General features: G+C 45.6%; 1 protein-coding gene across 1 annotated transcript in view; it reads right to left on the bottom strand.

The window, feature by feature from the left end:
- Positions 1-1118: 1118 nt before the first annotated feature.
- LOC109931593 (transmembrane protein 121) overlaps positions 1119-13711 on the bottom strand; it is an 83082-nt gene continuing 70489 nt past the window's right edge. Inside the window, exon 2 of the mRNA XM_048600253.1 lies at positions 1119-3433. Coding sequence (XP_048456210.1) covers positions 1840-2778 — 939 coding nt within the window. The 5' untranslated portion in view covers positions 2779-3433 and the 3' untranslated portion in view covers positions 1119-1839. The remainder of the gene's footprint in view (positions 3434-13711) is intronic.

Below are 13711 nucleotides of genomic sequence, written 5' to 3'. Positions count from 1 at the left end.
AGACATGCTTTTCCCTTAATAAATCCATGATGACTCTTCGAAACAATCCACATTTTTCCATGTGACTCTTAATTCTGTTCCAAATGATTGTTTCTGAAGTTTCCTAAGCCATAAAAACATAGGAGCAGAACTAGGCCAAGAGTCAACTCTGCCAGTCAGTGACTTCATGGCTGATCTGATGATCCTCAACTCCACTTTCCTGCCTTTTCACCATAACCCTTGATTCCCTTCCTGCTTTTACAATTCTGCCTACCTCAGCCTTGAATATAATGACCCAGCTTCTACAGCCCTTTGCAGTTAAGAATTCCTCAGATTCTCTAGCCTCAGAAGGGAAAAACAAAATCTTCCTCTATATCCTAACTGGGTGACTCATTTTCCTTGGACTTTTACTCTCCTCTAAACTCTCCCACAAGTGAAAACAACCTCCCCATATCTGCCCTGTCAAAGTTCCCCAAGAATTTTCCATGTTTCAATGAGGGTGCCTCACATTCGTCTGAACTTCAATGAGTACAGTCCGTCCATACCTAGGATCAACCTTCTCTGGATTGCCTCCAATGTCAGTCCATCTTTCTTCAGACAAGTAAACCAAAACTGTTTCACTGTGTTCCAGCTCTGGTCTGTGGGACGGGGTTAGGTTTCGTGGTGAAGTGAGCTGATTTATTTTTTCAAAGGGGTCGATCAAGGTTTTCAATACTGGGGGCGAGTGGTGGCTGGGGAATCACCAAGCATCATCTTCTACCCTTCCTGCCGAGTTCCTTCCCAATTATCCCTACGTAAAGATCTTTGCAACTCCCTCCCTGCCACGACTCCAGTCTGGGATCCATACTGGGACATGAATGGGGTATCACTGACCAGCAGCCCTTAGCGTTCAGATTTCTGTGCTCGGGTTCCTTGATCATCAAGGATGAGCCAGACCTTCATGAAAGAAAAAAAGAGGTCATGTCAGGCTCACAGCAGCTTCATTCACATTGACTGAGAACTCCCTTTTGCTTATCATTAATAAAAAAGTGACCCGCTGCTTGAGAGTTACAATTCATTGTTTACTCGTGACGTAAGCTGGAGCCTAACTTCAATGTCTTGGAAATGTAGGGGGACAACAGGATGGGATAGCAGCTTCCATCAAGAATGACCTAAATCAACATTCCAGAAGTACTGAGAGATTTTCACTAGAATTGCAGCAGTCCAGATTTAATTACAATCATGAGTTGCAAATGCAAAGGCAGTGAAGGACATCACATGAAGCATTACCAACCGCAACAGAAAGAAATGATGATTCAAGAGCGATCTGTCACACACCAAAACACGTTTCGCTATTTGCCTTTTCCACCTTCTTTCTGCCTTTAAAATTTGACAAACGTAATTTATGAAATAATTTAAATATTCGCTCTGAAAATACAGTTAGACCTCAAAATATGTTTGTAAAACAGTCACTTAAACATGTTAATTTGTACATTAGATATGTGAGAAGTCTCACGTCTTCAGAACGACAAGCCAACGTGCTGTGGGGAGGAAAATAAAATGCCTTGCGTTGCAGCCTCTCTTGGTGGGTTCAAGCTGGAGGTCCCGTCGAGACCTTGGGTTATAACTTGATGGTAGCATCCCCACAACTCCGTTCACACTCTTGTTTTTCCACATTGTACCTGAGATGTAGTAAGAGGCTGGTGATTGGAGACCAAAAGAAGGAGGGGGAAGCGAGAGACAGGATGATCACTGGCTGCCCATCCACGCAATCTTATTGGGCAGGCAACGTGTCCTTCCAGTTGGCTCACCAGCTCCTGTGCCCAGGCCACTGTTGGAAAGTACCTGTGTTGCTATATGCGCTGCTTGGTCACATTGCTGTCATGTGTCCACGATTTCCCTTGTTGGCGTTTGGTGCTGTGGAACGGCCTGCGTTTCGTGGATTGTCTGATTGTGCGGAATGGAGTTCTGCTGCAGCTCAAGGGCTATCGCGTTCTCTGGAAAATTCTTGACCTGCTTCTGGTACTCTACAAAAGTGCAGGTCTTGGTCGCGATCGCAATGATGTTCTTACCAATAAATATAGTCGAAACCCGGCTGTCTCGAAACAAGACCATGTTAATTGCCCGGATGAATATTGTGACTACATTGATGGTTACCAGACTTAAAACAGGGTACAGCATCATCTTTTGAGGGGCTATATACTCACCTTGCATGCTGATCTCGCTGAGAGAAACACAGGGCAGAATGAGCAAGAGGATATAGCAGTAGAAAAACATGAGGCCTTCTGCCCACATTGGAAGACCAGACTTATGGGGCTCCCATAGATTGGCTTGGATGTCCAAAATATCGAGCAAGTCTAAGGCTACCCAGAAGAGGCGTCCTCGCAGGTCTTCCTTCTTCCTGAAAGTCCTAACATAGTCCATGCTGTCCAGGGCGATCAAGATGAGGTACAGTCCAGGCACGCAGATGGAAAGAAGTAATGTCAATGCCTTGCGCGCAACAGTGTCTGTGCTCTTCTTCTCCGCCTTATAGTTCTGAAATATAAAATAGAGCTTAATCTCGAGGACAAATATGTACAGGAACCAGAGGATCATGGCGTAGCCACGCTTGGCGGTCTTCACCTCAGCTCCAACCCAGACGGCAACGTACCGCAACACGATCAGGAAGCAGATGTCTCCGACCAGGACGATGATGCAGACACCAATCTTCCGAGGCCCCTGGTTCTGCTCCACCAGGTAGGCATCCATGAAGGCCATGCTGCTCATGATGACGATGGTGGAGAGGCACACATGGCGCCTGTCCGGCGCTGGCAGCACCATGTTGGTCTGTCAAGGAACTCACACCACCCCACGGGGATCCCGGCAAACTAATGAACTAGACAGCTCGGCCAAGGCACTGCGGCTCCTACAAACTGAGAATGGCTTGCATGAAGCCGATAGCTTCTGATTCTGTGCTCCGAAAGGGGGACGAGTACTTCTGGTCCTTCAAAGATTCAGTCGCAGTAAGGAGCAACTTCCACCTATCCGCAATCCTACTGTGTGCAGAGTGTCTGCTTCTTCGCTAAACCAACACTCTGAGGTGCTGCGCACTTCAAAGGCAAAGCAGTGCACAAGTTGAGAGGGAAGAGGTAAACATATCACGAGGACTAATGGGTGCCCGTGAAAGCATTATACATCCGACCTGTGGACACAAGCTAAGATTAGCGACCTGGAATGTTTAATCCAGGAGATGGTGTGCCCAGTCAGTGCTGTGCGAGTGGAAGCAGCCTGAGATGCATTCTGAGTTGATCGATCACCAATTTGTAGGCTAAGTGTGCAGCGGGCTGGCGTTTGGACCTTCCACTCTGCTGCATGGCCATTGTGCCTTTGTGCCAATCACTATTCACCACTGGACCGAAGACCTCCTCTCTGAAATCTCGATTCTCGTTTCCTCTTCAAAGCCATCTCTGCACTGATCTGATACCATCGATGAGCTCTAAGAGAAATGGGGTTGGGGTGGACAGAGAAAGGAGAGAGAGACGAGTTAGTGTCGAAAGATTGTATTGGCTCGTGCTCATGATGGTAGACTAATCTACTGCTAGTTCAGCAGAGAACCGTGAAATGGTACAGCCTTTACAAATAAAACACAGATTTAGATGTCCGTGGCCCTTCAGCAGACATCTAATCTTCTGTCATGGTGGAACTTGGAGCTGGTAAGATTTAAAAGGGGGTCTTAGAGTCTTACGCACAGGATGGCCAAGGCAGTTCTACATCTGATGTGGCAGTGCTAGGATCCACCAATGTGAAGTGGTGGGAAATGTAGAATTATGCACAATTCAGAAGGGCAAGGGTATCATTCATTCTCTAGACTGTTGCTTAAACACTTCAAATATGACCAATCAAATTTACAATCAGGAAGAATGAGAGACTGATGGCACACTCATATTCAGTTGGGACACGAAGACTGGTAACATTATTAACCTCTTGATGCAACAGAGTCACAGACAAAGGCTGGAAAGGACTCGGGAACTGCCCTATATGAACCTGGGCTGGAAACAGAAGGATGGGTGGGGCATCACTTCGACTACCGGTTCTTGATCCAGTGTTAGGCTGTGTCACTTCATCTATCCCAAAAGACCCTATACATCCTCCAAGATGTCATCTATTTACAGGGCTCTGGATAGTTTGGTCATGCAGTGCTGGATAATGTCAGTGGATCATGATGAACGGGCACTTGTTATGAGGGCATGCCCTGTGAGCATTTTCCTCACCAGCCTGGTATCAAAGAACATACATAGCATTCAGCACACCAGGCTCACACCCTTCAAAGTACCGTTTCCAAATGTTATCCTCTATAAATCTTCTTTAATTGCTAAATGGAATACCATTTCCCTTAACCATTAAATTTCCCAATAAGATGAGGCTATCAGACGGTACATTATCTGTTATTAGCACGCCTGCTGAATCATACTGTATTTGATCACTTGTGCATGTATCTTTCTAAATCTAAAGCCACTGACAAACTACATACATTTTTGTCTGAGGAACTCTAGTGCAGCTCCTTACAGACTGGAAGAGACACTGCAAAACAAACCCAAACAAGATAAATAGATTATTAGAGATCAGGAGCCAAGAAAGCAGGATAGAAATGGTTGCATTTATCTCACAACAAACTGTCTGTGGTCCAGGAACAAATAAGTGCAGTTAAATAAACATCCCATTCATGATCCTCCACTGAAAACAGGTCACAAGATGACACATTTGTCCAGCTTACTTCGTCCATCTCAAAAGGCCCTATATATCCTCCAAGGTGTCATCTATTTACGTTATGGTTAGGCTGGTTAGCTCCACAGCCTTCTACTGGAGATGACTCCATGTGCTGAGCACAAAGAAATCCAATTAACCAGAATAGAATAGACGGACATCATCAGTATTGAATCACAGAATCCCAATCCCTGGTATCACTTTTAAGATTCCTTCATTCAAAATTTTCCCTCATCGCATTCGTTATTTCTAATGATGGTGAACCATGTTCTACAATGTCTGTGCATAGTATGTGTTTATCTTCACTGGTGGCAGCAACTGTAAGGAGGAGGTGAAGGTAGGGTGTAATAATTAGTCTCAGCACCTTTGGCAGGGGAGAGATAAAATCAGCTGAGGTCCTCAACCTCTGCTGTTGGAGACAAGGGCAGAATTTCCACAGGTAATGCTGTGCTCCTGTCAGGGGCACCTTCAACCATGCCCTCTTCTCTTCTAGAAGGGACCATTCTCATCACAACAACCAGATACACTCCTCAACTATTCCCAGAAACCCTTCCCATGGCACATTTCTGCAAGAATGCAGAAGATGCAACACCTGTTCTTTTACCTTCACTCTGCTTACTGTTTATTTATTCACAGGGTGAGGGCATCGCTGGCTAGGCCAGCATTCATTGCCCATCCCTAATTGGCCAGAGGGCAGTTAAGAGTCAACCACATTGCTGTGGGTCTGGACTCACATATAGGCCCGATCAGGTGAGGATGGCAGTTTCCTTCCCTAAAGGACATTAGTGAGCCAGATGGGTTTTTCCAACAATCGACAATGGTAATCATTAGACTCTTAATTCCAGATTTTTTAATCGAATTCAAATTTCACCATCTGCTGTGGCAGGATTCAAACCCGGGTTCCCAGTACGTTACTTATGTTAACAGTCCATCAGTAATACCACTAAGCCCTCGCCTCCTCCTATGATCTTATTAAGTGGATGCCCTGTAGTCTGTATTTGGAATAAGGAGGAAGAATGCCCCCTATGTTCTTCTGTGCCCCTCTACTGCCATAGCTGGTGCTGCTCTGCCTGACCTTATGTCCTCCTCCCATTTCTCATCTGGACCAAGAGGAGGGCCTTGCTAGATACACATGATCATCATCTCCCGCTGATTCTGATAAAGAGCAGACACACCCCAGTGACATTTTAGGCAAAATCCTGAGAGAACCTGTGGAATACATGTTCTAGTGAAGACTGGACAAAGTAAGTTGCCTGGTTTCTTTAAGGGGTCCTCTGCACTTCTCTGAAAGCACGTGAAGGTGAAATGGAGAGGATGCCAGAAGAGGCACTAAAACTCCTGTTTACTTCCAAACAAGTGCAAGGTACCAAGATACTTTAATGAGCACAAGCAGATATTTTGATTGGAAGTCAGTGTTACTGGGTGGCACAGTGGCTCAACGGTTAGCGCTGTTGCCTCACAGCGCCAGCAACCTAGGTTCGATTCCATCCTCGGGCGACTGTCTGTGTGAAGTTTGCACATTCTCCCTGTATCTGTGCAGGTTCCATCCTGGTGCTCCGGTTTCCTCCCACAGTCCAAAAAATTTGCAGGTTAGGTGGACTGGCTGTGCTCATTTTCCCATAGAGTCTGGGTGGGATGCTCTTCAGAGGGTCAGTGTATGCTTGATGGGCTGAATGGCCTGCTTCCCCACAGTAGGGATTCAATGATGAGTTTTTCCCTGGCTATTAACAGGATGGACACTGGACTCGAAAACCAGGGGCCAAGGCTAATATCTAGCAGCTAATGGAACTTCAATTCACTTCATACATCTGGAATTAGAGCCAGTCTAAGGTTTCTTTAATCATTAAAAACCCATCAAATTCACACCTGTCCATTAGGGAAGGAACTCTACCTTCCTTACATAGTCTGACCTACATGTGACTCCACACCCACTGTAATGTAGCTGGCTCTTAAATGCTTGATGACAATGGTCATCATTAGACTCTTAATTCCAGATTTTTTAATCGAATTCAAATTTCACCATCTGCTGCGGCAGGATTCGAACCCGGGTTCCCAGAACGTTACTTATGTTAACAGTCCATCAGTAATACCACTAAGCCCTCGCCTCCTCCTTTGATCTTATTAAGTGGATGCCCTGTAGTCTGTATTTGGAATAAGGAGGAAGGATGCCCCCTGTGTTCTTCTGTGCCCCTCTACTGCCATAGCTGGTGCTGCTCTGCCTGACCTTATGTCCTCCTCCCATTTCTCATCTGCACCAAGAGGAGGGCCTAGCTAGAAACACATGTAGCGTAGCAAGCAACCCAATTGGACCAAACTGCTATAACATCTGAGAGGAACGAAACTGGACCGATCACGTGGCATTGACCTAAACATTGGAAGCAACAGCAGCCAAGCCAGCCCTGCCAACTGTTACAATATCCTCGCTGCCAAAATTATCAAAACTGTCCCATTGCCTAGTCAAGCCTGATATAGTGCTTCTCATGGAACCGTACCTTAAAATGTTTCAGACATCATCACCATTCCTGGTATGTTCCGTCTCACCAGCAAGACAGTGCCAGTGGAGGTATAGGCACAGTGGTATGCAATTGTGAGGGAATTGTCCTGGGAGCCCTCAATATTGACTTTGGACTCCATGATGTTCCATGGCATAAAGTCAAACATGGACAAGGAACCTTCCTGCTGATTACCATGTACCACCCCTCCTCAGTGAATGATCAGTATTCCTCCATGTTGACCGCCAATAAAGGACCAAGGGCGACGATGGATAGAGAGTACTCTGGGTGGGGGACTTCAATGTCAATCACCAAGAATGGCTCAGTCACACCACTACTGATGATCTGGCCAAGTCCCAGAGGATGTAACGGCTGGACTGGGTCTGTGATAAATGTGAGAGAGAGCCAAAACAGAAAAACCCATTTACCCTCATCCATACTAACCTAGCTGTCAATCCATGACAGTATCGGTAGTAGCGACCACCGCACAGGCCTTTTGGAGACAAAGTCATGCCTTCGCTTTGAAGATACCCTTCACTGTGTTGTGTAACACGGCCACCATGTTAAATGAGAGAGCTTTCAAACAAATTTAGCCCTCAGAACCAAACATCTGTAAGATGCAGTGGGCCATCAACAGCAGCAGAATAATATTCAACCAAAATCAGTGACCACTACCAATACAATACCAATACCGTTAACAGGGTGATCAACTCTGGTTCAATGAAGGGTGCAGGATCGCATACTAGGAGCCAGCACAAGGAATAGATAAAACTGAGATGTCACCCTGATGAAGCTGTGATACAGGATTACGTACGGAGGGTGAGGGGCTGGAGAGAAAAATCCACATTTTATTCTTTCAGCTATGGACACACTACCACACCCCAGATGCCTCTGCATCTGGATGTCTTTTTAATTGTGCCAGGGTCCCCCCACACCAAATTCTAATCCAGCCTGTAAATCCAATGATGTTTTGAAGACTCAGATTCCTGAAGCCAGGAAACCTCCTTGCCTGACCCAGAAACGAAAGTCCATGAACTGGAGATGCTGTCGTGCTAGATCTGCAAGTGAAAACTGCACTCCCTCACCCCACCATCCACACTGTTTTGAGTAACGTATCTCATACCTGACTTTAATAAGATGCACATCGTCAGTTATCCAAACACTGGAAATTGGATTAGAAACCAAAAGAACTGCCGATGCTGTAAATCAGGAACAAAAACAAAGTTGCTGGAAAAGCTCAGCAGGTCTGGCAGCATCTGTGAAGGAGAAAACAGAGTTAATGTTTCGGGTCCGGTGACCCTTCCTCAGAACTGATGGTGGCTGGAAATTGGATTGTTTGGCTCCATTCAATCCGGTAACAAAGAGTTTATGCACTCTCTGATGCGCGTAGGAAGGCATGGCTTTGGCAGATGGGCATGTCTGATTGACCAGTGGTGACGTATGACAGCAGAGTTGTTAGCAACAGGGGGTCATGCACTGAAACCTTCAGGAGCCGATCCAACAAAGGGTGAATGCTTGGTTTCATTGCTTTTCTGTCAACAGTTTCCAATTTGAAGACTTGGGATCCTCCCCACAGCTGGAGACAGAAGACAGATTAGACCTATCTCACGGGGGATACTCGAAAAAACAGCCTTTCTTCCTGTCCTTTCCTGGAGTAGGAAAATAAATTTCTTGCATTTGTATGGCATCTATCACAACCTCAAGACGTTCCGATTTCTTTGCAATTGTTTCCTTCTTGCGTATTTACTCAATTCCCTTTTGAAAGTTACTCATCCACTGCCCTTTCAGGCAGCACATTCCAGATTTTAACAAACCATTGCATTTTTTATAAAAATACTCCAATTTCCCCTCTGCTCTTTGGCCAATTATCACAGACTTGTGTATTCTCCAGTTTATCTAGTCTGCTGTCAGAAGAAATAGTTCCTCCCCGTCTACTCTATCAAAGCCTCATAATTCTGAACATCTCTACTCAATCCCTACTGAACCTTCTCACTCTGAACAGAACAGTCCCAACTTCTCTATTGTGTTTTCAAAGACGCTCTGTGCAGTTATGGAGATACATAGAAAGGCAGCCTTGGTCCTGCAAGGTCTTCACGTAGGCCTCATTAGTAACAGAATCTTGTAGATCTGCGACCTGTAGGAGCTACAACCTACTTTAACTGATGATTAATGACTGCCTAATACCGCTCTCCCCTTGGTCCTTTTCTGATAGTAGTTTAATTCAGTTAAGCTATTGAACCAGAATTGTTTCTCAAGACAAAAGAACACATTAATACAAAGACAGTTGAGTAAGATCTGGGGACATTTCGACCAAGATGCCATATTTCCTTGTGTAGGAAGTAAAGCTGCCTGGTTTCATGCTGTTGTCTGTTTGATGTACTTTTTTAGCCAGCAAATGAGCATCCCCTGTTAAAGTCCCTGTTGAGACATAGTAACTTGCTGCTGGGAAAATTGTGGCACAGAAAGTTTGAAAATCAGTCAGGGATATCTTTGTGTTGCATTTTTGCATACCCCTCTTCCAAGATTTGGTCTAATTAGTCCCTCAATGGCCTGCAGCTCAAGCAGTGGGTTTTTTTTTAGGTATGTTCCAACAATGAGGAGGCAATGGCCCAGTGGTGTTATCGCTGGACCATTAATCCAGAGATCCAGGTAATGTTCTGAGGATTCAGGTTCAAATCCTACCATAGTGGATGGTGGAACCTGAAATTAATAAAAATTGGGAATTAAGTGTTTAATGATGATGATTATCAGGAAAAATCCATCTGGTTCACTAATGCCCTTTAGGGAAGGAAACTGCCATCCTTACCTGGGTCAAGCCAATATGTAACTCCAGACCCACAGCAATGGGTCTACTATCTACAATGGGTTACTATCCAGTAATGTGCACATCCTGTGAAAGAATAACTTAAAGAAAATCATTTGACAATATGGTAAGTTGTGTTTGTATAATGTAACCCTCTTGGGAGAAACTGTATGATCAGGGGGATTGGCCTTTCATCTGTCATATCTGGATGCAGGTCCATGCTCAGGCTGACTGGTTAGAGGTTTTCTCCATCTGTTGATCTTTGAGTTTGGTCTGCCTCAACTTCATGCTGTGTGGTTTTCAGTCTGCAGCACTGGATAGCAGGTGAGAGACATGGGAGAAACCTGTGCTGCACTGCTGTAGAAGAGAATGTGCTCCTGAGACTGTAACTGAGTCGGATTTTTGGAAAAACGTAGGAAAAATGTATCAGGCTTAGAGGAGGTGCAAGTACACATTTCCAGAATACCATGCTGGCAAAAAGGGATCGATCTCAAGGACAGATTACAATGCTAGGCTTGTATTCCCTTGTTTAAGGGGTGTCATATGACGTGTTTAAGATGTTAAGATGTTTAAATTTAACTCTTGATCAATTGGGTCAATGGGCTGAAGATTGGCCGATGGAGTTTAATTTGGATAAATGCATTTTGGTAAAACAAACAAGGGTGGGACTTATACAATTAAAAGTAGGGCCTTGGGTAGTGTGTAGCTCAGAGAGACCTAAGGGTTCAGGTACATAATTCCTTGAAGTTTGCGTCACAGGGTGGTTAAGAAGGCGTTTAGCACGCTTGCCTTCATTCCTCAGACCAGTATGAGTATGGGAGTTGGGATGTCATGTTGAGGTTGTACAGTATGTTGATGAGGCCTCTTCCAGCCTACTGTGTCAAGTTCTGGCCAGTTAGAGGAACAACATTATTAAGCTGGAGGGGCTCAGAAGAGATTTACTAGGGTGTTGCCAGAATGAGAGCTTGAGTCATAAGGAGATGCTGGAACTTTTTTCCGCTGGAGCATAGGAGATTGAGAGGTGACTTTACAGAGGTTTATAAAATCATGAAAGGTTAATGGCAGAGATAGTAGGAACTGCAGATGCTGGAGAATCTGAGATAACAAGGTGTAGAGCTGGATGAACACAGCAGGCCAAGCAGCATCAGAGGAGCAGGAAGGCTGATGTTTCGGGCCTAGACCCTTCTTCAGAAATGGGGGAGGGGAAGGGGATTCTGAAATAAATAGGGAGAGAGGGGGAGGCGGATAGAAGATGGATAGAGGAGAAGATAGGTGGAGAGGAGACAGACAGGTCAAAGAGGCGGGGATGGAGCCAGTAAAGGTGAGTGTAGGTGGGGAGGTAGGGAGGAGATAGGTCAGTCCAGGAGGACGGACAGGTCAAGGGGGCGGGATGAGGTTAGTAGGTAGGAGATGGGGGTGGGGCTTGAGGTGGGAGGAGGGGATAGGTGGGAGGAAGAACAGGTTAGGGAGGAGGGGACGAGTTGGGCTGGTTTAGGGATGCGGTAGAGGGAGGGGAGATTTTGAAGCTTGTGAAATCCACATTGATACCATTGGGCTGTAGGGTTCCCAAGCGGAATATGAGTTGCTGTTCCTGCAACCTTCGGGTGGCATTGTTGTGGCACTGCAGGAGGCCCAGGATGGACATGTCGTCTGCGGAATGGGAGGGGGAGTTGAAATGGTTCGCGACTGGGAGGTGCAGTTGTTTAGTGCGAACCAAGCATAGGTAGGAAACCAAAGCAGTCCCCAAGCCTCCGCTTGGTTTCCCCGATGTAGAGGAAGCCACACCGGGTACAGCGGATGCAGTATACCACATTAGCAGATGTGCAGGTGAACATCTGCTTGATGTGGAAAGTCTTCTTTTCAGAAACCCCGTTCCCCTCCCCCACAAAAGGTTAATGGCAGGTGTCTTTTCCCTAGGGGTGGAGGATTTCAAGACTACGGACATATTTTAAAGGTGAGGGGAGAAATATTTAAGAAAGACATGGGGGCAACTTTTTTTAACACAGAGAGCGATTTGTGCTCGGAATGAACTTCCAGAGGAAATGGTGGATGTAGGTACAGTTACAGTGTTTAAAAGACAATTGGATAAATACATGAATAAGAAAGGTCTGGAGGGATATTAGCCAAGGACAGGAAGGTGGCACAATTTCAGTTTGAGATTATGGCCAGCATGGGCTGGTTGGACGAAGGGTCTGTTTCCATGCTGTATGATTCTATGACGCTACGTTAAAGGAGTTGGTAGCATAGATAGAGAGAAACTCTCATCTCTGATGACAGATTGCAGACAAGAGAGTACAAAGTGGAGCTATGCTGCTCTGCAGTGATGTTCACATAAAGACTTAGTGAAAATCTGGAAAACCCACCTCTAAGAAAACTTTTGAGGCCAAGCGTCAATTGAAAATTTCCGATCTGAGTTCAATTAGATTGCTAATAACTAAAGAAATTAAGGGCAGTGGAACCCAGGGGCTAAGACAGTGTTCAGATACAAATTGGCCATAATCTGACTGTGTGGGGTAGCAGGCTTGATGGGAGAGCCTCAGCGGACCTACTTATTAGTGGGGGGAGGGGGCTCTTCTCCAGCCTCTTGGGCTTGGGTTAAAGAGGCAGGAGGCACAGATATCTGAAGGAACGTGTGGACCACTTTGCCGATGAGTTCCCACCTCTGACTGCTTTAGGGTGAGGCTTTATGCATTATCAGGAACCTGTTGTCAAAATTCATTGTGGCAGTGAGCCAGAAATCAGACAAGCTGGTTTCCTTCAAGTAGCTTACTGCAGAGAACAGAGAGGCAGAAAGAGAGAGCGTGTGTGTTTGTTGCTGCTACAGAACTGCTGGTTTCTCGTCTGAGCTATCAAAGCTTCACTCAATCTTTTTCTTTCGTAGTCTGAGTTGGTTACCTACCTAACAACCACACACATGGTTGCTGGCAGGCAGAGTATCTTTGTCATTTTTAATTGATCCCTAGCCCACAGCTCCAGTTGTAAGCAGCCCCTTGGCTCCAGTTCGGCTGCACACGGTTGGAACTAAACAGCTACACAAATAAAAAAGGCGTTCACAACAGGCATCAAATTCCTTACTTTTGAAACATATGGCCACCTTTGTGAATCCGTGGGTTCCAGAACAGTTCTTTTCCGTTTAGGCCCACACATTTCAAAAGCACTGAATAAAAAGGCACCTGCAAATCGGGAGAAGGTGGTGGCACAGTAGCAGTGCCATTGGGCTAGTAATCCAGAATAAAGTCCTCAGGCCACCATGGCAGCTGGTGACATTTGAATCAAATTTTTAAAAAATTGTCAACCATCATCGTTTGTCATGACCCATCCAGTTCGTGTGCTTAGGGAAGGAAATCTGCATTCCTTCCCTGGGTCTGGCCTCCATGTGCCTCCAGACCCACGGCAATGTGATTGACTGTTAAATGCCCTCAGCTCTACTTGAGACAAGTAGGAAATAGCCAATCACATCCACAATTCATGAATAAATAACAGTAAGAAATTTCAGCATCCGGGAGGTTCCGCCTAAAGCTGCAATGAAAGGACAGCTTCCCTTCAAAGCGTTCTATTTAATTAACTGTAATATGCATCGACTCCCAGGAGCAGAGTAGCCACGTTCAGATGCAGGAATAACAAGGTGTAGAGCTGGATGAACACTGCAGGCCAAGCAGCATCAGAGGAGCAGGAAGGCTGACGTTTCGGGCCTAGACCCTTTTTCTGAAGAAGG

This window comes from Rhincodon typus, chromosome 8 (assembly GCF_021869965.1).
Source record: "Rhincodon typus isolate 14 chromosome 8, sRhiTyp1.1, whole genome shotgun sequence".
Lineage (NCBI taxonomy): Eukaryota > Metazoa > Chordata > Chondrichthyes > Orectolobiformes > Rhincodontidae > Rhincodon > Rhincodon typus.
Note: the sequence above shows the minus strand (reverse complement) of the source record. Positions and strands in the feature narration are given on the sequence as shown.